The sequence below is a fragment of the Gadus morhua genome, chromosome 18, assembly GCF_902167405.1.
Source record: "Gadus morhua chromosome 18, gadMor3.0, whole genome shotgun sequence".
NCBI lineage: Eukaryota > Metazoa > Chordata > Actinopteri > Gadiformes > Gadidae > Gadus > Gadus morhua.
In genome coordinates this window covers 13,897,576-13,921,102 of record NC_044065.1, presented here as the reverse complement: position 1 = coordinate 13,921,102, position 23,527 = coordinate 13,897,576, and the positions used below count along the sequence as shown (strand labels likewise).

The window sequence follows — 23,527 nt, the reverse complement described above, 5'->3', positions numbered from 1 at the left end:
GCATCTGAACAGGGCCTTCATGGCAGGACAGCCGGAAGACACAGCGATCGATGTGTGCAGCGCGCGGAATGACACGCCTTAATGAACATGACGTGGAGATCCACCAGCTGGGTTATGAAACGTCTGTCTGCTCTGTCTCCGGTGCCTGCCTCATGCCCCTCATCTCATTAGCCCCCCCCCCCCCCCCCCCACCTAGCTTCCCCCTACGGATCCCGCGCCGGAACCAGACGCCTCCGCTCCAAGCTGCCACTGGAGGACTGTATGCCACAGGCTATGAAGGCCTGGTTCTACAGCGACCTGCAGCCCTGGTTCTACAGCGACCTGCAGGCCTGGTTCTACTGCGACCTGCAGGCCTGGTTCTACAGCGACCTGCAGGCCTGGTTCTACAGCGACCGGCAGGCCTGGTTCTACAGTGCCCTGCAGGCCTGGTTCTACAGCGACCTGCAGGCCTGGTTCTACAGCGACTGGGCTGGAAAACCACAAAGGTCAAAGCAGGCGTGTGAGATGGGGGCGGGGCTTGAGGAGGAGCTGCGGCAGCAGTCCCCGGGTATTGCAGGCCCACCTGGAGGACGGAGCAGGACGAGGCCGCGCTGGAGGAGGCTGGAGGCTACAATATGCCATCAAGGGATGACCGGTCCCTGAAGCCTCTGAAGAAGCTTCAGGCGTTGATGAAGAAACAGATGTGTGACCTGGACAAGCTGCAGATTCATAGAGAACATAAAAGGACACCGCACACAGAACCACCCGGCAAGGGAGAGTCAGGAAGACATAGATTGAAATGACGGAGATAAAAAGAGAAAGACATCCCAACTGAGAATATGTGTATTTATTGTAGTTATTTTTTTTAAGTGAACGAAACATGCTTAAATAGCTTAAATTTGTCTCCTAAAATTGCTGAGACTTGAAGCATGGGGCCTTTAACATGTGTTCAAAACACGAGTGCAGTACGGTGAGTCACTTCGCCTCGCTCCAGCCGCCGCTTCCCAGACACTCTTTCCCCATCAACCAACCCGTCCAAGAGGATTTTTGCCTTTAAGTTGGCTCAAGCTCGTTGAGAAATACAGCCACAGACAAAGCCACCCAGCCAACTGCACTATGTCATGTTGAGGTTTCAACATCCATAAAGTGAGGGAAGCCCATAGTGCTTCTTCCCATTTGATTCCTTGTCCAAACAGGGCTGGTCCCGGCCTGTTGTTCCTACCTTTTTCCGGAACACCTTTTGTGTTTGCGTCGGGAAGGCCGCCAGTGAGTAAAGCCTCCTCAGAGCTAGCGATATCTTGCCAAATTGGGTGTATGCCTAGCAAAGTAGCAGACAGGATGTAATCTGTCGGGACTTTGATTTGAATAAAGAGTGGAGTGTCTGGTCAAAGAAGTGCATGAAGTTGGGCTGTTCTTTTCTTATACAACTGCAATACAAGGCAAATTTATACAGTATAGGGCCAGACTCGATGGCCCTATACTGAAATATCAATTTGAATTTTCTCATTCACTGAAAATATATAATTTTACATTTACATTTTAGGCCCAGAACAATTAAAAAAAGGAAAGTAAACATGTAGAAGCAGCATAACAACTAACTAATTGATATAGGCTGCACCAATAGGACAAATAAAAATAAATTGTAAAGTGGTTCATTATCGCCCTCTTGTGGAAGACAGCCTTTGCAGAATGCAACGTCTGTTGAAAAACTTTTCATAATTATACTTCCAAATGTTTGAATACTTTCACCATTGTTCAGGGTTGTTTTAATTTGCACTGAGAAAATTAAGCTTAGTTATTTATTTTAGTAATCTGTATTAAAAGCACTTAATCTGTAATATTACTCCAGGTTGTACTGAGGCCTCAAGATAATTAGTAAATAACTAAAACTAACAGTAACAAGTAACCAGTAAAAGAAAACTAAAAAACACAGTACGCTTTTTTATTTATTTTTATTGCTTAAATTGCCATCTGAAACAATCTATACCAAAAGGATAAAACATCTTTGCACATAAAAGGAAGAAGAACTGAATACAGTCTCGAAGGGCAGAATAGAAAAAGAATGGTCCTCTGACAGCCGGCAGCTCCTATCGCTGCGGGCCTAACACACTTGCTCGAGTCGGAGCTAGCAGGAGTGACGGTCAACTACTGAAAGCCCTGGTAAGGTAAGCTAAGGCAAACTGGGACGATTGGGGGGGTGATTAAAATGTTTATCCAGGAAAAACGGACGGTAAATCCAACGCTCTCTCTACATGAAAAGGTCAAAGTGACGAACCCTACACCGCGCCCCCAACAGTGTCATTTCCTGTAGATTAGGAATTTGTTTTTTGTTTCGTTTTTTTTTGTTTTACAAACTCAAAAACAGCGGATGACACGATAACCAAATGTAACCAAGCAGTTCTGCAGAAATAGAAGGGAATAATATTTGTTTTCAAAAATGAATAAAAAGTACAATGGTGTCACTTACAAGTACACTCCCATAGCACAAAGCCACGACGTCTTTGCACAGTCACACGCAATCGCTCGATCTGCCCTTCCATTGGTCAGTGTGTCAGTCAGTCATAAATCCATCAGTTTGTACATAGGCATAAAATGGAGACATTTTGGTACACTGAAGAGGAAAGAAACATCAAAGTAAAAGCATACTGATCAGTTTGTGGATAAAAGCCGCTAAAGGCAGACAGCAATGAAGACAGGAATGAAGTTTAGACCTATTACACAGATGTCGACCAGTCTGTGTGAGTAACTTAAAGTAACATAAAAAATAAAACAGGAGATGCATTTATATTAAGAAAAAAGAAGAAGCAGATATTACACCATCTAAAAGTTACCAAGCAGTTCAAACTAGGGAGCAAATAATCAAAACTTTTATATTTAAAATACTCTGCCTCTTTTGAGTGGCAGAGCGGTCAGCGTGCTTCCTTACAACACGCAGCCATTCACAGCGGGCCTCAGGGGCCCTCACACCTCACACACTACGCACAGCAAGCATGGAAATCACAAGCTATTGTGGTGGTAATAAGATCTGCCTTCACCGGCCACACATTCTCCCCACCTCAGGTTTACTCAAGAAGTCCTCATACTCAGTCGCCTCACCTCAGGCTACATTTACATTCCCTCAGATTACATGTATATATATATATATACACATATACACACATATATATATATATATATATATATATATATATATATATATATATATATATATATATATATATATAGATACATACTTTACTTCCAAGCCATGAATCTGTATAATCATCTACTTTGATTTCTTTCTTTTTTTTCTATTATTTGTGATACGCCATTTGCTTGGGGGGGGAAAGTAATAGATAAACCATGACGTTACACACTACACATTACATACTGTTTCGAATAAGCATTTCGGTACGATGTGGCACTCAACACCTGAAATAGAATTCATGGAAAAATAAGCTTTTTAAAAAGACATTGAAACACTTTTTTTTTTTGTTTATATACGTTTGCCACCGTCTCAGATCGTAGCCATGGCAACATCCGTGTTGACCATTGGTCTGCGTTGAAAGTTACTACGATCTTTTGGAGTCACTCTACAATAACATTTGTGTTGTTTACAAACCATGGCAGAAGAGCGATTATTATTATTTGATGCATACTGAAAACGTCGGAAAAATACTGAAATACACGCAATACTAAATGTTCATTTTACCCTTCGAATGTTCCACGGCAGTTCTTGCATGGTTATTGATTCTACCAATTGGAGGTCAATGCATTAAAAATCACTTCCTCGTTCATTTTTGAACCCTCCTGAACTTCAGAATACGGACCAGAGTGCATAATTATGGTTTGACGACGGCCTGGGTAACATTTGGCACCAGTCTGGTAGTTACACAGCAAAACAGCCTAAACCATACACTGTCTGTACAAGCTCTCGAATGAGGTCCAATAGAATAGAGCCCATGGGCTAGAAGTCCCAAAACCGCAGTAGAATGCTATGTTGGAGCTCTGTTCAGATTCATCCATTGAAGACAGTGGGTTTTTTACCATAGGATTTGGTTAGAGACATAATATAAAGTCTGTGGTTACCAAAGGACAACAAAAGGACTACATTATGTCCCTTAGCAACACTTGACTGCCGTATAGGTGGGAAGCCAAAATGTGTTTGTATATATTATTTTTTTATATATTATATGCCTTTGCTATCCAAAGATCATCCGGTCTTATTTAAAATCCAGACTCAAATTAAGAAAAAAGGGGGATTGGGGGGGGGGGGGGGGGGGGGGTCCATGTGGGGGTTGGGGGACGGCTTCCAAAAAGTAAACCCTAATTGGGAGGTGCTAATGATTAGCTTAACCATCGATTATAACCTAGCTGTTTTATAGGGACACATAATTGGCCCCCATAAAATCCATACACAACAAAGTAAATCAGATTTAATATTTTTTTCAGTCTTGCTCGACAGCACAACAAAAGAAAGTCAAATCGAGACTCAAACATAAACAACACAATTCTTCATCCAGTGCTGCTCAAGGGGCCCTCAGGGCCCCTCCTCTTCTTCATTTTAGTTTTTACACTTCAACCACTTGAGGGAATTAACGTGTAACGGGAGCTTCCCATTTGATTGTCCTACAAAGCTTTAAAAAAAAAAAAAAAAAAAAAAAATTAACAATGATCACGACTACCAAATCACAAGTGTAAAGGAAGGGCGATTCTGCTCGTACACTGATGGAGTGGCTAGCATGTCGTTGTGTCAACGCCTGTAGGGTGACGGGACACCGGCAAGGCGGTTGGCCTTCAGTAACAACAACCCAAAAAAGCACAGCTTTAAGTGCAGGGACGGAATAAAAGAAACGAAAAGGGAAACTGTAGAGAGAGAAGAAAGTGATGCAAAGCAAAAATTGCATTGGTGGACCCGAGTGAAAGAAAGAGGAAAAGAGGGGAGGGGGGAGGGGGAGGTGGGGGAGAGGCGGTGGGTGGAGGTAGGAGTGGGGGACATCTGGGATGGATGGAGAAAGGGGGTCAGGGTCCCCCCCGTCGAAACTCAGACAGACAGTGAGACGAAGCTGTTGTACTGTTGGATGTTGCGCTTCAGGATATCCGAGCAGGGCCCCAGAACCCTCTCGAAGCGGGGCCGGTCCAGCTTGACACACTTCAGAGGCCCCCGGGCCACCACGGTGGCAGCACGGGGCCGGTTCATCAGCAAGGCAATCTCCCCTGGAGGGAGGCAGGCACACACACACACACACACACACACACACACACACACACACACACACACACACACACACACACACACACACACACACACACACACACACACACACACACACACACACACACACACAGTAACATGTGAGCCAATTGGACACGCAAAAAGGCCAAACCACACAATAGGCAGCTTGTGCGGAGGCAAAGACAATGCACAGTACCAAGGGACCTCATTTATGCAAAAAAAAAAAAAAAAAAGGCAATCGGGAAAAAGTTCGTCCCGGAATGAGGGGCTTCTTACCAAAGTAGTCAGATGGTCCTAACCGCCCCACCTCCACAAACTCCTCGTTCTCTGAGCGACGCTGCAGCACTGCTGCAGAGCCCTGAGGAGACACACACACACACACACACACCCATGTTAATAGTCTGTAATGCATGTTCTCGTCTTTATTTAATGCACAATTGTCACTTGCCAACCCTTATAGGATGGTGTCACATGACCTTGGTACTTATAATAACATAATAAACAACCCGTTGCTTGGTTATTCTAGAATTGACAAAGAGGTACCAAGCTTGAAGTTCTTTGATGGCACTTCAGCTCAAATGATTGAAACCCTCTTATTCACACCGTTGTATTATGCCTGAGTGAATGATAGTGTGCTTGTGTGCATGCGTGGGTGCATGCGTGTTTTAGTGCGTGTGTTTGCATACGTTGGTGCAAACCTCCAGTATGATGAAGAACTCATCACCGGGCTCTCCCTGGACCACAATCTTCTGTCCGTCCTCGAACTGAACCGGCTCCAGGGCGTCGGCCACCGTCAGACGCTCCCACTTGTCAAGGGATTCTGAAGAGGGAGGGGCCACAAGAGGACACGCCCACACAGCGAAGAAGGCAGAGGCGGAGACATGACACGGTCGTTAATAAACTCAAAGTGCCACCGGGATTCAAAGAACGACAATGCGCTCAAGCAGCTCACCCAAGATGGACACTTTGCGGAGGAATTCCTCGTACATCTTCCTCTTCCTCAAGGTGCTTCCCTGTGGACAGACACGAACGTTTCAACTCACGGGCGACCGGTGAAGACATGAAAAGCGGACGCATGACGCCGAAGCCGCACAGGACCGAGCGGACTGCGGTGCCTCCCTCACCATGAGTATTCTCCGGTAGCTGTCGCGGTCGATGCCCCACAGCTTGACGTTGGTCCTGGCCCGGACGGTGGCGGCCCGCGGGGTGCCGTAGATCAGCGCCAGCTCCCCGAAGCTGCCCCCTTCTCCGATGCTCGTCACCCAGTCGTTGTTCACGTACACCTGGACCAAAACAAGGTTTAAAAGGGAGACGAGGCTGATCAGAGAGAGCAGGCGAAACCGGCGAAACAAAACAACGTGATTCTTTCAAAGGTTTTCTGTGTTCAGGGAGAAGGGGTCTGGGGCTTCCTTAAAGGAGGGACGAGGAAGGCTGTCGGACTCACATCCATCTCCCCCTGGTCGATGACATAGAAGTTGTCCCCTTCGGCACCTATGAGAACAACATGCTGTTAATAACAGAGGTCACCAACAAAAATAAAAATTGGTGGACTTGAATTCGGTGGGTCACTAAGAAGGAGGAAAATGAACCCCCCCCCCCTCCACAAACCTTGCAGAATTACAGTTTCCCCGGCGATGTAGGTCACGGGGAACATGGCATCAAATATGTCACTGAAAATAGAGGACATAACATCGAAATAAATAAAGGAATTTGTGTATCGTACACAAAAAAAAAAAAAAAAAATCAAAGAAATCAAAGAACAACACAAGGAAACAACAACAACAGCCGCGGGGTACCTCCTCTCGTTGTCATCCAGGTGGGAGAAGAGCACGTTCTTCTCGATGGCTTTGGCCAGCGCCGCCATGGTTTTGTAGTCTTTGGGAATGACCTGGAGAAGGACGCGATACGAGACATTGCTTATTTCAGGGCAACTCACAAACGTGTGAGTGTGTGTGTTTGTGGGTACAATACACTACCTTTCTGACGTAGGATGCGGCGTCCTCCTCTGTGTAGACCTCTGCGCTGAAGGCTCCTCTTCGCCGGCGACCTTTGACCACGGGGTTCATGGGCGGGGACACCTCCTCGTCCCGCGAGTCGGACCGGGAGCTGCCGGCCTTCTGCTGGTTCTGGATCTGTTTGGCCTCCTCCTGCAGAGGGAAGAGAGCCGGCCAATAGGGCGTTAGACACATGACCCAGATAGGAAGTGTGCCAGGGGTTATTAGAGACTCAATCTATAAGGCTAATAGAGATTTGGTTCTTTAATGTTGTTTTGTAATGACAGAACTTAAATAATATTTAATAACTTACAAACATAATTTATATCCATCTATATTCTGCTCTGTATCCAACTTTTTTCCTTTATGTACATCCCTGTGCAGTTGTACACTAATAAAAGTGAGCACAAAATTTGAAACAAAATATGACCTTTATCAGTGTTAGGAGTAACGCGTTACAAAAGTAATGCATTACTTTCTGCTGTAACTTGGTAATGTAAGGCATTACAAAAAATACATATATATTTTACTCTGTACAAATCTCAGTAATGCGCGTTACAATGCATTCTAAACCTGAAATTAACTTGTGTGTTGTTTTTATACAAATTTGTCTCAAATGACAGTAACAAATAATAAATAATGCATTACTCTTTTGAAGTAACTTGCCCAACACTGACCTTTATAAGATGAATGATTGACAATAATTCAAACCTAGTGGAAAACAGTGGATTGTGCTTTGCTCATAATATTGGCCAATATTTATAGCAAACACTTGTCATAAAAGTCCATCATGCAGTACCCTAAATGACCAACAGGGAAACATAACTAGAATTTTTGAAAATAACATATTAATTATTATAATATCATATTAGACTATCTACTCCCTCCACCTCCTCCCCAGACCCGCCAACACCACCCACACAAACACACACCTTCTCCAGCCGCTCAAAGTGCTCGCGGAGGAAGGCCATGGGTCTCTCTGGCCTGGAGGTGCACAGCTGGACAATGCAGTCCTTCAGCAGCTGCTGGATGTTGTGCTTCTGCACGTACTGCTCACATTCGCGCAGGCTGCGCTCCTCCTCGCTACTCGTACTGCCTGACGCCATGACCTCCACCGGGACGCTGATTTGCCGACTCTTGACCTCTGACCTGGCTGAAGAAAGGAAACGTTTTGTTTTTGTTTTTGAAATTATAAAAAGAACACGTCCTATGAGAGTGTAGCGGGTCAAATTGGATTCACCAAGAGAAAGAGAGACTAAATGGGTCCAAAGCTACGGGAGGAATGTTCTGGGGGAGAGAGAGAGCGAGAGCAAAAGAGCGAGAGAGCACACAAGAGAGGGGGATGGTGGTGTATTGGCTCTGTGAAGCCCGTCTTATTCAAAAAGGGCTGGGAGAGAGGCCGATCATATGATGAGATCACACCTCCATGACTAGACAGAAAGAACGTACACATAACACAGGCTGGGCACTGGTTCTAGAATTAGTTCAGGTTTTCTGTAAACAACTTTTATTTATTATGTGCTTTTTTTGCCAAAAGTCTGTGACGTTTTTAGCCATCGCTTCATGAAATAAATGCAGGAGCTGAACACAAATTTTAATGCAACAAAATTCAGAATAATAACCAATAAGTACTTTTATGACACCATGCCACTTAATTAACGTAACTTAAAATCTGCACGTATTGTGAGCCCACAAATATTGTAGTCCATGAATTTAGGTTGAACCACAAAATATCTGCTTAAATGTTATTTTGGAACTAAACCCCCTCTTCAAAGTACAACACCATATATACATATTCTCCTCTTTTGCCTAGAAAATGAAGAGTAACATCATGGCTTTCTATAATGAAGATGAAGAACAGAGTGTGTTTTCGTCTGTGGCTTGTTTATTTAACCGGAGATGAGGCACTACAGTGCTATGTGCTGGAGCAGCAGGAAGCACATCAAGAATAAACAGAATTGATGGGAAACAGTAATGTCAACAACTCTGCAAAATATAAATATTGGCCTACAATTTGACATGCAAGGGAAGCCTCACAGCATGAATTGTCTTCAACCAGCAGTTAAAACCATTCTCCATTCCGCCATCAATGTGAGAGTAGATAGAATTGCACCATCTTTATGCACATCAAACCACAGTTATTCATATGGGTACATAACCTGACATTATGACGTCAATGCATTTCCTCCACTAATCTACACTCCTTTCCTATTATGGCTATGTTCAAGTGCATGTGAAACTCCTGTGCTGCCGAACTAATAGTTGTGCAACGTGCATAGCATACCTATGCTTGCAAAAACCTCAGAGATCTATCGGTTAGATTGATCACCTCCGACACTAAAGCCTTATCACAGCAATCAAGCACTAGGCAGAGACATCAAACTGATGAGTTTGAGAGGATTCAGATCAATTTGTTATCTGGCATGGCACAAAGGGAGATTATCACCGATCGTATCTGATATTGACCCGCCTGCCTGAATCCCTTGTGCACACAATCTTCAAGTATTTATTAAATAATGTTACAGCGAAAATAAGTATTATTGATTACTCGTATTGTAATCACTGTCGATGGACACTGTTCAACAGTTTTAAAATGAAGTAATGACACTGTAAATTTGTACTTGTGTGACAGCTTGACAGGTTTGAGGTTTTGCTACGAAATCCATAACAAAGAAGGCACAGAAAGATGATGTCTTGTAATTACATTAATGGCAATGAGTATTCTTGCAGCGCTTGAATAGGTTATCTGACACTGAGACCAGGGTAAAGTACTACAATGTAATGACCTTGCTGGACAAGGGATCGAGTGAGGGTGCAAGATAGATGCAAAACAATAATTTTAAAAGTGGATAGCTAACATCTCTGGCGTAGCTATATGACAGCTACACATCACAGTCTCACAGCATATTAGACTCATCTGTAGCTAGATGTGAAAGCATCCACGCAGGGTGGAGGATTTCTGAAAGCCAAGCTATGTTTAAAAAAATAAGCATCGCGACAATCCTATTGAATACAATTCAAGATGCAAAGATATTTTTCGTTCTACGCCTGCACTATGTGAGGTAAACATGCGTAGATTAGCAGGATGATTCGCAGGTTAGCTTCTGTCAACTGGCCTGCAAAGGCAAAGCGTTCATCCGATGACGCCATCTTGAGCTCTATCATAAACAAATGCCAAACGAAGCAAATACTATTCTACTATAGGAAGGTCGTTGGTTTCAAGCAAAGGTACAAGCAGATACTTACGATGATCTACAAAATCCCACCGAGCCCCTCGTTAAAGACTCGGAATAAAAGGTTTATAGCAAAGCGTAACAGTTGGAGATCCTCGCGTAGGTTTGGTTTCTTCCCCAGCCCTGGACCGCTGCCCCACCGGATACGGGTTAGGGCCAATCACGAGCCGTCATTGACGTCAAAGCTTCTCATTCTGACATGTGAGCCGTAACCACTGGCAACCTTAAAGGGGCACTTACAGTGTCGTGACGTCAACGATATAACGGCGTTACTACATTAATTAATAAACGATTGCTAGGCTATATAAGACATTCAAACTGGTTCGAAAATGAGTTTATTACATTATGGATACAAATTATGTGATGCATTATCATCTTATATAACATCAATACGTCTTCAAAATGTTAAATGGGTATATGACATTGTTATGGTAAACCTATGGAAAGTTCATACATTTATTGTGTTTTTATTGTGTTTTAGCCTGTGCAGGTTGTGTGGGAATACTAGGATAGTTCGAGGAAGGGTATAACACATAGGTAAATCATATTATTCTTGGCTATGATTATATCCAGCGTAATAATCTAAACATTTCCTCGTGACAAGACTGAAAGAATATCTGACCAATCGCATAACTGGAACCCTATCTGGGCGGAACTAATTTGATCGACAGCCACAATACTCAATGAGGAAGAGATGTTTGATGGCTCAACCAATTGAAACGTTGGAGGCGCAGTCCTGAGGCATAGTTCTGAGCCAATAGAAAACTGTATTTGATGTGACGCATACACCCATCAGCTGTTTTTGTTTTGTTGTGTGACCATCAGTGAAGTTAATAACACAGTAATGCTATATATACAGAATGAAAATGTTGAATCATTAAGGTCTTGTGAAATGATTATCATCGTTATATATTTTATATGTTGATGGTATGGCACGTTCGTGACATTTGAAAGATCTCGTCCAAACATTGTGTTCTACCTCAAGTGTGTGCGCGTGGCACTTGGTGTAAAGGGGAGAAGAGGGGTTTTGGTAAAGCGGATTTCGGGAGTGAGGTTAAGCGATCCAAACCAGAGGCCTCTCACTACTGCAGAATCAAAAGAAGAATAATCGTTGCCGATGGAGTCACCGGAGCCAGTCTGCGAGGGAGGGCAGCCCGGGTTGATCTGCGCGTCGTTTAACCAGGACACCACGTAAGCGACCCCAGACTCGGGCCGGCGCGAGTCGGAGAACCCAGTGCCACCTGACTGTTGCATAATGATTGAACCGCTCATTCCTAATGTGTGGCTCTATTTGGGTCCTACATCGTCTAAGATTAGAGGATTCTGCTGGCCTACAAATATAATTAATATAATTGTAACCTTAGGGTCTTAGTCTAGGTTCATACCACAGCGTCTTTTTAAGGTTAAGTAAGCTGATCATCTTTAAGGTGTTCCTCGATGGCATAGCCTATAGTTGGGCATCATTGTAATATATGACTATAAGTATGACTATAACGTCATGTTGGCCTGAAAATGTATAAGGGGGTTTCTGTTGCAGAGTTAAACAATGTCCCAAAAAGTTCAAAGTTCAAAAGTGTTTTTCATGCGTTTGTAATTAGCTCATCCATTTTCTGTTTACTTTTACGACTCAGCGATCATTCAAGCACTAGGCTCTGGGCCTTTGTTATGTATAGCCCGGCCTAATGATAGTTCTGCCGGAAGGATCATCTGGCATTTCAGGAAAATTTTCTTTCCAGTTAAAGATGTGTCATACAAAAAGGAACCAGCATCCTCCTCTCAGTAAAATAAACTGTGGTCATCATCTTCCATGAATGGTGACACAAAACTCAGATTAGATGAGACCTTTATCTGATGACACCTGTTGCCCGTGTCCTACCCCAACTCTCCCTGGCTTAACGTCTACAGTGCAGCCATACATAGGCCTCAGATTGCTTGGTATCACCAAAGATGGTACAGCAGAAGTCTATAGTCACCTGATCTGACCTGCACTCCTGCTGCCTTTACTGGGGCCCTCGCTCTCATTCATTCTCTTCTTGATGGATATATATAGAAACCACCAAGCATTATGTGGACTTCCGTGTGTGAGTGAGTGTATGTGAGTGTATTTGAGTGTGTGTTTGAGTGTGTGTGAGTCTATGTGAGTGTGTGTGTGTGTGTGTGTGTGTGTGTGTGTGTGTGTGTGTGTGTGTGTGTGTGTGTGTGTGTGTGTGTGTGTGTGTGTGTGTGTGTGTGTGTGTCGCTTTCTGTCAACGGGTATTTCTCCATGGATTATTACTCAAATATGCTTTTAAACCTCCACCTTTGACATGATGCTTTTATATTGATCTTTACAGGGCCATTGAGGGATTATATAGTATACATCCATGATCCGAAACCAGACGCAATCTTTTATTCTAACTCTGTTATTGTTGTTTTGTTGCATGTATCTCAGTTCTCTGTCCATGGGCACCAAGACCGGCTACAGGCTGTTTTCTATCACCTCGGTGGACAAAATGGACTCCATCCACGAGGGAGGTAAGGACAGAAGAGGCTCTACCCTCCCAATCATTTAACATTAAACTTAGAGCGGGCAACTGGAGTATAATCAATGTGTCATATGTTCAGGTTTTCCCCTTGTTGTTCTTGTGGTGGTTGTACTTAAAGTCTACAGTGACCTGCCTCCAGCAGTGTCAAGGCCCTGTTCGGGTCACATAATGTTTGTTTGGCAAACTTCCACAACTGGTGTGAGTTACAGAGAAAGCGCCTCGGGCTTCGAGAAATCAGGGCTTAGTAAGGTGATTCTTATCTGGACAAGCAGTCATTTAACCTGACCCACAGAAATATACAATGATATAACAGCCAATGAGTCATCGGTTGACATATTATGACATGTGACCTTCCTCATCTGTTTATAGAATGTAATTAAAGACAGATGTGTATGCCGGTGTTAAATTGTTTTAAGATAACATCGCTATTGTGTTCAATGAGATATTACAATCAAAAAATAATAATTTCTGGTAGCTAGCTCACAATACAAAATCACATTGCACATCCTCTTTAGCTAGCAACCAATGCCTTGCTCAACAATAATAGTTATTTTGGTTTTGTTCAAAATATGTGGTCAAATTCCGCCAACACCCAATAGCGTAATGGTTTTATCCTGATAAACAATGGTTCATGAATACACAGAGTGAAGAATAGGATACCTGTACTTGTGTCAGAATAATACAGTAAGATGAAGAATGTAATTACAGCAAAAAGGATCTGGCGAGCATTCGTCTCAAGCCTCAAGGTTGAACCCGAGTCAGACCAGTTTAGTTTGGCTTTCACACGGTATACCCTGCTGTTGCTGGTCCCTTTGTAGCCTAGACCGAGAAGCATAGTTGTTGGGGTCCAAACTCCTGCCATGGCACTGGCGTTACCTTTTGGTAGACGCGCCTGATCAATGACTACGGTGTCGACCTTTGACCTGGTTCCCCAACCGGTTTCCCCCAGTGGAGTGCCCTGAGGTGTACATCGTGGAGCGGCTGTTCTCCAGCAGCCTAGTGGTGGTGGTCAGTCTGGCCACGCCGCGACGCATGAACGTCTACCACTTCAAGAAGGGCACGGAGATCTGCAACTACAGCTACTCTAACAACATCCTCTCGGTCCGGCTCAACAGACAGGTGAGAATGAGACCGCCATGGATGCAACCCCCCCATGCCCCTGAGTTGTGACATATTACGTTTTTTTAATCATTATTAAACATTCTTAAATCCTTTACTTATCACACAAATATTGCATCATGGAAATTGTAATAAAATATATACTGATGCTGATTGTTGCTCTCTCTCTCTCTCTCTCTCTCTCTCTCTCTCTCTCTCTCTCTCTCTCTCTCTCTCTCTCTCTCTCTCTCTCTCTCTCTCTCTCTCTCTCTCTCTCTCTCTCTCTCTCTCTCTCTCTCTCTCTCCTCTCTCTCTCTCTCTCTCCCTCTCTCTCTCTCTCTCTCTCTCTCTCTCTCTCTCTCTCTCTCTCTCTCTCTCTCTCTCTCTCTCCTGCTCAGCGTCTGGTGGTGTGTCTTGAGGAGTCCATCTACATCCACAACATCAAGGACATGAAACTGCTGAAGACCTTGCTCAACACACCCTCCAACCCCACGGGTAGAAGCTCTCACACCCACACTCAAAACGCACACGCACACACGCAAACACACGCCCTCCCTCACAAATACACAGTTCCAAAAAACAATACACTTACAGTAAAAGCTCCTATCCGTGCTCAGTCCTGCGCGTGACGAGAGTGAGATAGCTAGGTGAGTGAACCACCGTTAGCTTACCCTCTCTCCACCTCTCCACCCCCAGGTCTCTGTGCCCTCTCCGTTAACCACGGCAACTCCTACCTGGCCTACCCTGGCAGTGCCACCCACGGGGAGATCATCGTCTACGACGCCAACAACCTGGTAGCCACCCCTCTCCTGTCGCCTATAACACTGAACACAATGTAACCTGGGACCTCTTAGGTCCAATCCGTGCCCTGATAGTATGGTCACTTTGGGGGGGTGGATGTGTCCCTGTCTGTCCCTCAGAGCAACGTGACTATGATCCCAGCGCACGACAGTCCCCTGGCCGCAGTCACCTTCAACACATCTGGGACCAAGCTTGCAAGTGCCTCAGAGAAGGTCAGCACTGCACTCCATCCATTCCCCTGTGTTTATCTTAACAGTTAGGCCTTCCTTTTTCTCTCTATCTCTTCGTGTTTAACTTCAAGTGGTGCAATCGCTTAGCGTGTGGTACTTATAGCACAGTAGCCGGTGGAGAAATGCAGAGGTTTGGAGTTCCAGCCTAACCCGAAGCAACAGTCATTTACTTTATGAACAAATTCAATGAAGGAAGAACAAAGCCGATTGAAATTAACTGGTTGCTCTGCAACGTTCCTCATAGCACACCATTTAATGGTGCTGTAGGGAAGCAATTATTTGAGAACAACAAACAATGTTGCAAGTTTGAGTTTCACCTGCTACACCTGAGATTCAGTCAAAAGTCCTCAAGTCTATTCAGGTGTTTCATTCAGTTGAGGTTTCAGCAATTCCATTGAAAACCATCCCATCCAATTTAACTTAGCCTCATCAATGCGGAGGTTGTAAGCTCGAGCCTCTCCTGGCACATCAGATGTTTCCATCATTTGATTCGCTGTTTAAGAAGACATGAACATGACTTGCTGCCTGCTCTCCGTCTATGCTTTCCCTCCCAGGGGACTGTGATCAGGGTCTTCACTGTACCTGAAGGACACAAGCTATTTGAGTTCCGTAGAGGCATGAAGAGGTGAGTGATTGTTTATAGTAGCGCGTCCCTCACTATATGACTACATGCATGTGATGGGTTGTCTGTAGAAAAAAGTATTTCAGAGCATATGGGTATATTACATGGGACATGTAACTGAATATTTTAATTCTTTAAGTACGCTTATTATTTGTGTGTGTGTGTGTGTGTGTGTGTGTGTGTGTGTGTGTGTGTGTGTGTGTAAGCGTGTGCGTGTGCGTGTGTGTGCGTCAGGTATGTGAGCATCAGCTCATTGTCCTTCAGTGCAGACGGACAGTTCCTGTGCGCCTCCAGCAACACTGAGACTGTCCACATCTTCAAACTGGAACAGCACACTCCCAAGTAACACACACACACGCACGCACACACACGCACACACACACACACACAAAGGCACGCACACACACACACAGACATTTAAACACACACACCGCACAAACCCTCCCCCTGACCCACCACCGTCTCCCGCAGTCAGGAGGAAGAGTCTCCCACGTGGTCGGCCTACGTGGGCAAGATGTTCACAGCGGCCAGCACCTACCTGCCCGCCCAGGTGTCCGACATGATGCACCAGGACCGAGCCTTCGCCACCGTGCGCCTGGACATGATCGGCCTGAAGAACGTCTGCGCCATGGCCACGTAGGGACTCCTTTGTCTTCTATGTCAGGGCTATTATTTTGGGTTGTTTCTTGCTATTTCTTTACCTCCATCGTTGTTCATTTATTCATATGATTGGTGTTATTATTGGGGGTTATGAAGAGGTGCGTTGCAAAATCGGTTTACCATAGTCTAGCCTTACTTATTTAAATAAGCTTGTAAATATGATAAAATAATGTAGAATTGTCTGTATTTTTGCAGGGTAGTCCTTTTCAAATCTTGTTATTCTTTTCAGTTTTGCAAGACAATCTGGTTTGATTGACAGCCATCACTGAAATGATGAAGCTATGCATGCTGTCTTTTGACGATTATTGAGGTTGCTGTCTTATCGTTGAAAGACCTCGGAAGAACATGATCAAATTGTTTCATCGACTCACAAATGTTTCGCCGGGGAAGTGCAGAACATATTGTCGTGGTTTGATCCCTGTCTGTCTTCATTCTCAGGGTCCAGAAGCTTCCCCGGCTGCTCGTGGCCTCCTCCGACGGCCATCTTTACATCTACAACGTGGACCCACAAGATGGAGGGGAGTGTGTCCTGGTCCAAAAGCACAAGTGAGTGGATGGGGCTGTTAGACATGGAGAAATTATTGTGTTTTTTGAGCTACACATTTTATCGAGGCAGTGTGCTTTTCAGACCAGGATGCTGATGGTAGTCAATAGTAGAACAGAACCAGGGCACCATTTTCAATGAGTCTGTGTCTCTATTTAACTCTAGTTCATCCAGGCCCCAGTGGTGTAATCGGTAAGTGCACAGTTCTTAGGAAAGGTTGCGAGTTCAAACCTTGCCTGGAGCAATGTACGTTTGTGTTATGAAGCCGATACATTTCCTTCAGCGCGCTGTATTCCTCAGACTGACACGAAAATCAGAGTGACCAGAGGGCAGCCGGTAGCATATCCCCTGCTTTCATAATTTAATGTGCACTCCTTAACCTTACTTTAATGAACGGGGTTCCATGAGGACGATGGATCAGAGTACAGTGACTACAGCATGTCTAGGTTCTGTGCTTCGGTTAGCAGTACTTGTATGTGACAGACTGTGTAATGCAGAGTGATGCCGGGTTTGTGAGTTCAAACCTCACCTGGAGTAATTTGTGTTTTCGTTTCGTACACACAATGATGTGTTTCCTCTTTGATTTTCACATTATAATTACTGTGCTCTACCTTATTGTAGTTCACGCTTAAAGAGACGCAATTATTCTAATGCGTTACAACTACACGACATACAGCGTTGGCTCTGAACCCAGATGTCTAATGCCAGATGTCGTTATAAACAATTAAAAACATTTTACAAAAAATACAATAATAAAAAAGGATTGTTAGGATTTATTTGAAGAATTGATGAATGAAGTATGTGATGGCTTTTTTTTCCCAGTGGATGATTCCAAGATTCCCTGTTGTAAATTCCAGGTTGTTTGAAAGTGTTGAGGAATCCGCTGAAAAGCCGGAAGACTCCGAGCTGGAGGAAGTACCGCCCCAACCGTCCAGCCAATCATACGCTGCCACCGTTGCGCTTTCTTCCACGCCACCGTCTTCGTCCACTCTCATGGGTAGGCTGGGGTTGTCAACCTGTAACTCTGTAATGCCTGTTTCATGGTGATGGGAGATTTACATGTGTATCACTCTTTTCATTTACGATTTACAATGAAAGACGCTCTTTGCCATCAGGTATGTTTGAACATGACAAAAACTGCAAGGTGAGGTATAATCTGTGATCCAGCAGTCTTACTGATACAAGAGAACTTCTGGGGAGGGGTGGGGGTGGTTATGGCTCAGCACCTGGGCCTAAAAAACTGAAGTGCGAAGTTAGGCCTTGTTCCCTGTTTCATTGAAGTTATTGGCTACAAGGCTGGATCTCCTCAGTTCACGTTCTAAGTTTCAGGGACTTTCCTAGTCATTCCTTTAACAGATCCCTGTTCCTACTCTTCCACCCAGGTTACTCGGAGGACGGTGGGGTGAAGGGGGATGTGATCCCAGAACATGAGTTCGCCGAAGGACCCGTCTGCCTGGACGACGAGGATGAGTTTCCTTCCTTCAGCCCCTAGAGTGACTGACTGACTGACTGACTGACTCCAACCCCCAGACAGACCCCTAAACAATAACAATTCTGTTTGAGCCGATTTTGAAGGAAGAATGGCAGTGTGCAATACACACCCAAATATGGTGTTTCCTCTCTGGATCCATTTCTACCCTTGCTGGCCTAGGGTTCTGTGACCCCCCCCCCCCCCCCCCCCCCCCCCCCCCCCCCTTACACACACCTCTGTATCCGTCCTGTTTGTACAGAAAAGTCATGATACACTTTAAACAATTGATAGCATTTCATGCTGTTTGACCCTGAATCCTTTGACAACCAATCAGAGGAAAACACAAATCAGAGCTTCAGAGACATTTTCGGACTATTCCTGCCTGTGTGAAGAGTCCTACCCACATTGTTGTCGCCTGAAATGATTCCCATCTGTGGGCCAGTCTAAGTCCTGTCCCACTCTGGTGTCCCCTGAATCTTTCCAAAGGCCAGTGTTTCTAAGGCTGCTACTCCAACACATTTCGACAAATTCAAATCTGTCGTTATCTCTCTAAATATATGATATATAATATGTAATATATCAACACCTGAGCTGAACACTTGATGAATTATATGGGAGAACTGATGTGCGGTAAGTCACAAAATGAGCTTATCCTCTCCAGCAGACATTTTTTCCAAAATCTCAGTACAAGAATCTATCAGGATTCTGAGAGATTGTTTTCACAAATGTTCTGACCAGTTTCTCCATTACGTTAGCCGAGATTGAGGATTTTGTAGATGATACTGGTTCTGTAATGCCCCCCGGCTGCCGCTATGATGCCAGTAATGTCTTCTTCTGACAACGATACTCTGAATTTGAGTGTCTGATGGAAAGCCAATATATTTTGTTATTAGAAGGTGCTTAATGTTAAATTGGTGATGGGACCGGTTGGGCGTTGGCTGAAATACTTGTTACAAAATCTTTCTATGAGATTTATGAGATAGTTAAAGGTCATTATATTGAATTATTTTAGCAATTAAAAGCATTTTTATTTTAAACAACCTGACATAATTAACGTTATTTTGAAGTAAGTAAGTATTACACAACACAGACTTATAGAATGAGTCGATGTTGAAGATGATTCTATTGTTTGAATAATATGTATATAAAGCATCTATCTGTATAGTAGGACTACAGCTGTAAACTGTAACCTGTTTGTCTTTCGTCTGATTTGCCAAAAGGGGGCGCTGTAGAGACGTTAATGTTTTTTGCGAGTGTACCGCTTGATATGAGCCAGACAAAATAAATCAGTCTACCCCGGTCTTGATCTTCATCAATGATGCTCCCAAACTACACGATGTGGTTAAACAGGTTTGATTTCCCATGGTTGAATGACAGTTCTTATATTTAACATTTGAAAAATGTTGGCTACAACTTTTAACCTATAACTACTCAACATACATCCATGCCAGTGGCATCTGGAAAGTTCTTCATATCCTTCAAAGCAACAATCCAAAAAAAATATATAGGAATATGAATATATATTAGAAAAAAACAAGAATGGCTTGACATGCAAAAGCAACAAGTGATAGTGTTATTTACGTTCAACGGAAGTCCTAGAACATCTGAGCCCATTGGATATGTTCGATGCTGTGATGTGATACAGATTGATTGTATTATTTTGTTACTGCGAAGCCTTGTTGCAGATAAACATGGGCTTTGGGCCCATGTTTATGTTACAAATCCATTTTTCCCAATCCTCTCCCTTGTTGAATAGTCGGTTCATCATGGTCTACTTTCTTCCTTTTCAATGCTGCCAACATTTGAGCACAAAAACATTTTGCCAAAGAGACAAACGTTGACGCACAAAGCGAGAGAGAGCCTGAGGGTCATGTGCACACATGCACTTCACGTTGGGCATTATGGATAAACAACGTTGTAAGATTGTTATCATCATAGTCATCAAATGAATGAATGATGAAGCAGGTCAGTTTTCCTGATTGCACATAAAAAGAAAACCTAAAAGCAAAATGGGTAAAGATTAAGAATTTTTATTTATGAAGCAATAAATGTTCAAATGTTTACATGATATTGAGCACATTAAACCCTCAATGATTGAAACTCAAACCCTGATGGGGACAAAGAGGAACGAACGTCGCACATTGAATCACCTGCAGAGAATAAAACCTCATAAAAAAAGTCATGTATCTGGGACTAAGCTTGCAAGTGCCTCAGCGAAGGTTATATATTGGCAATAATTCATTGTAGGCATGTGGAAATGTGATTATTGAAATTATTGTTTACTGTCATTGTGTACTGGTTTAAGCGTCTATCGTGTCTAGCTCACATCATCCTCTGCTGCTGATCCAAACATGATGATTTGATATATTGGAAGTATGATGACTGCATTATAAGATTGGGGTGTGTTCACCTTGAAATTATAATTAAATGCTAATGCATTTATTCTTTATTGGCCTATGTTTTAACGTGCTTGGGCGACTTGCATTGGAATGAAGCGAAGTGAATCAAATAAAAAATGAGAGCCCCTTCCCGAATGTTTCTTCAATAAAGCTTGTGTCTCTTTCGGAGGTGGTTCCCCCATCAATTCTTACACCGACGCACTGATTCAAACACTTCCAACAGCCGCTGCCTCCTCCTTCCATCATACTGACATGTTTATATTTGCTTACTGACTCTGGACGGAGACATTGTTTATGTGTGTTAACGATTTTACATTTTAAAAGCTTAGTCTGTTCTAATGCAATCAGTCTAAATGGCAATAATTGTAATGGAATATGTAATGTGTGTGCGTGTGTGTGTGTGTGTGTCCTTTTATATGTGTGTGGGTGTGTGTGTGTGTGTGTGTGTGTGTGTGTGTGTGTGTGTGTGCGTGCGTGCGTGCGTGCGTGCGTGCGTGCGTGTGCGTGTGTGTATATGTGTATTTCTTCTTTGCCTGGCTGGAGGCGGAGGCCTTGTTTGCCCTGGATTACCCCCGCCACACATACACACACACACACACGCACACACACACACACACATTTCCGATTAAACCGATGCTGCTGCCGTTATTCTGTCTCTGTTGTTCCTTCAAAGATGTGAGCATTGTGTTCTGTCTGGTGCCTCTAAAGTAAGCGATGGTGGGCGCCTCCATGGAGACCGGAGGTTACCGGGGGAGAGATCTGAGGAGCTTCAGAGGCATGCCACTGAAAGAATCTCTCAGGGTACAAAATAGGCCTGCCCTGAATTCACACTGAAATCCCAGTTCTCCCCATGAACACGTCTGAGCCTTATCAACGGCCTCCCCTGCCCTTCAGTCCGTGCAGACCCCCCCGACCGTACTGATTACTTTGAAGATGAAGAGAGCCAGGAGGAGCCTCCCCTAGAAGGTTTAAGCCGGGGTCTCAGCTCTGTGATCCCTCCCTGTCAAGGAGGAAAATGTCTTGTGATGTAAAAGTTAAGCAGATATTTGTACCTCACCCCAAGAGATTTAAGTCATGCCATGTGACCGCACATTGATACGTCTTTAATATTTCAAGGTGGATGTGGTGGAATGCAATATTTTTTTATTATTTCAGTCTTTTCAGTCTTTTCCCCAAATGTCCTACCTGGATGCCAAAAGTAAAGAAAGGTTCCCCTGGGCTAGTTATGTATGAATTGAGCCTAACTTTAGAGACTCCTGTAACATAGAACCTCGTTCGGAGATGGCGGCCCAGACCCGCGCCGTGCAGGACCTGAGCCGCACTCTTGAGCGCCTGGAGAAGGACAGGAAGGGCCTCCAGAGGCCTGCCCGGCCCCCCACCAGTGCCAGGTCCTCCAGAGGCCACCCGGACCCCCCACCAGACCCAGGTCCTCCAGAGGCCTGCCCGGCCCCCCGCCAGAGCCAGGTCCTCCAGAGGCCTTCCCAGCCGACCCCAACAGACCCAGGGCCTTCGCCGTCTGTGGCAGAGCGACCGTAGAGTTGAGGGAGGAGAGAAGGATATCATAATTGGTTTAACCCAGATTTGTAATTTTACCAGATGAGAGTCAAATGCATAAAATCAAAGTGAAATCAAAGTGACAGAAATAAAGCCACGTTTTTTATACATGTATTACTTATTTTTAATCTAAAAGCCCTTAAGTGAAAAAAGGACGACCAAAAAAGGCTAGATCAAACTGTCAAACCGATTTCGAGGATACTTTTATAAATTCTTCATTTAATGTCCCAACACCACTGGGGAACAAACACACAAACCACATTACACATATTATCCAGCCCACAATAAACACTTTTCACAGAGGCTTCATCGTAGGACAAACACAGGTGTCGCTCATGATGTAAATTATGGGTTTCCTGCTTATATTCAAGCCCATGGTTAGTTCAACTTGCTGTGTTTTTTACCCGTACCCATAAGTAAAGATAACGTCAAAAAGTCCTCAATAAACATTCCCCTCGAGTGAAATACTTCTTCTTCACCGTTATCCTTTTATTGATCAAAACGAAAACAAGCGGAATACAATCATTCTAACCAGGTGCTGATGCAATCCCATGAAGCTCACACTGGAGAGCGATGTTGAGTTAAAATTGAAATGGGCACCCCTCTGTGTCTGTAAAAGGAAAGAGGGGTCTATTTTTGTCAACTAAATGCATTAAGCAGTCCCCTTTCGTCTATATCTATCTATCTATCTCTCTCTCTCTCTCTCTCTCTCTCTCTCTCTCTCTCTCTCTCTCTCTCTCTCTCTCTCTCATCTATCTATCATCTATATATATATATATATATATATATATATATATATATATATATATATATATATATATATATATGGGTCTCACAAACATTATTTAAAATTATTATTTTAACAAGAGGAGTAATTCCCCCCCACCACCACCACCGCACAATTTCCTTTTTAACACATGTACAAAGTTCACATATAGGATGGGTGCAATGGCTTTATGACGTTATGCTCATCATTCTGAAAAAAGTTTGACAGGTTGAGTTCCCAAGCAATACAAAAGCCCTCACATTTGTGAAATCAGATATGTATTATGTGAAAAGCTCCGGGGTTATGATAGAGGATGTAAGTTGTCACATAAAAAAGCAAGGATGACAGTGAGGAATGCTTCTAAAGTAATGACATTTTTGCTCTATCAAGCTGAATAACGAAGGCTGACTTGTGTAAACCTCTGTAAGCTGTTTTT

The 23,527-nt window shown here is 43.8% G+C and overlaps 2 protein-coding genes across 5 annotated transcripts; one reads left to right on the top strand and one right to left on the bottom strand.

The window, feature by feature from the left end:
• Positions 1 to 1,914: 1,914 nt before the first annotated feature.
• On the bottom strand, positions 1,915 to 10,590 carry prkar1ab (protein kinase, cAMP-dependent, regulatory, type I, alpha (tissue specific extinguisher 1) b). Of its 3 annotated transcripts, none has more exons than XM_030339463.1 (11): positions 10,435 to 10,590; positions 8,121 to 8,341; positions 7,171 to 7,341; positions 6,991 to 7,082; positions 6,803 to 6,864; positions 6,639 to 6,685; positions 6,319 to 6,477; positions 6,147 to 6,207; positions 5,881 to 6,014; positions 5,471 to 5,552; positions 1,915 to 5,175 (listed from the first exon to the last, which is right to left on the bottom strand). In XM_030339463.1, the coding sequence occupies exons 2-11, from the start codon at positions 8,292 to 8,294 to the stop codon at positions 5,003 to 5,005; spliced, it is 1,155 nt and encodes a 384-aa protein (XP_030195323.1). In that variant the 5' UTR covers positions 8,295 to 8,341; positions 10,435 to 10,590; the 3' UTR covers positions 1,915 to 5,002. The 3 variants fall into 3 exon arrangements, with proteins under 3 accessions (XP_030195323.1, XP_030195326.1, XP_030195324.1); XM_030339466.1 differs by having other exon boundaries at positions 5,893 to 6,014; XM_030339464.1 differs by having other exon boundaries at positions 8,121 to 8,337; positions 10,435 to 10,584.
• Positions 10,591 to 11,194: 604 nt separating this feature from the next.
• Positions 11,195 to 18,590, top strand: LOC115531383 (WD repeat domain phosphoinositide-interacting protein 1). 2 transcript variants are annotated; one of them, XM_030340615.1, is made up of 12 exons: positions 11,197 to 11,612; positions 12,853 to 12,935; positions 13,896 to 14,065; positions 14,443 to 14,539; positions 14,741 to 14,838; positions 14,965 to 15,057; positions 15,630 to 15,700; positions 15,932 to 16,039; positions 16,169 to 16,333; positions 16,796 to 16,903; positions 17,759 to 17,898; positions 18,284 to 18,590. In XM_030340615.1, the coding sequence occupies exons 1-12, from the start codon at positions 11,539 to 11,541 to the stop codon at positions 18,391 to 18,393; spliced, it is 1,317 nt and encodes a 438-aa protein (XP_030196475.1). In that variant the 5' UTR covers positions 11,197 to 11,538; the 3' UTR covers positions 18,394 to 18,590. The 2 variants fall into 2 exon arrangements, with proteins under 2 accessions (XP_030196476.1, XP_030196475.1); XM_030340616.1 differs by lacking the exons at positions 17,759 to 17,898; positions 18,284 to 18,590 and adding an exon at positions 17,067 to 17,728 and having other exon boundaries at positions 11,195 to 11,612.
• The last annotated feature ends 4,937 nt before the right edge of the window (positions 18,591 to 23,527 follow it).

Bases quoted from the DNA above. Each gene is read 5' to 3' on its own strand.
- prkar1ab (XM_030339463.1), bottom strand. From the start codon at position 8,294: ATGGCGTCAGGCAGTACGAGTAGCGAGGAGGAGCGCAGCCTGCGCGAA. The intron at 5,553-5,880 runs GTATGCAAACAC...GTGTCTCCTCAG, and splicing joins TACTGGAGGTTTGCACCAAC to GGCTCTGCAGCAGTGCTGCA. The intron at 5,176-5,470 runs GTAAGAAGCCCC...GCCTCCCTCCAG, and splicing joins AGGACCATCTGACTACTTTG to GGGAGATTGCCTTGCTGATG.
- LOC115531383 (XM_030340615.1), top strand. From the start codon at position 11,539: ATGGAGTCACCGGAGCCAGTCTGCGAGGGAGGGCAGCCCGGGTTGATC. The intron at 14,540-14,740 runs GTAGAAGCTCTC...CTCCACCCCCAG, and splicing joins CACACCCTCCAACCCCACGG to GTCTCTGTGCCCTCTCCGTT. The intron at 16,040-16,168 runs GTAACACACACA...CGTCTCCCGCAG, and splicing joins CTGGAACAGCACACTCCCAA to TCAGGAGGAAGAGTCTCCCA.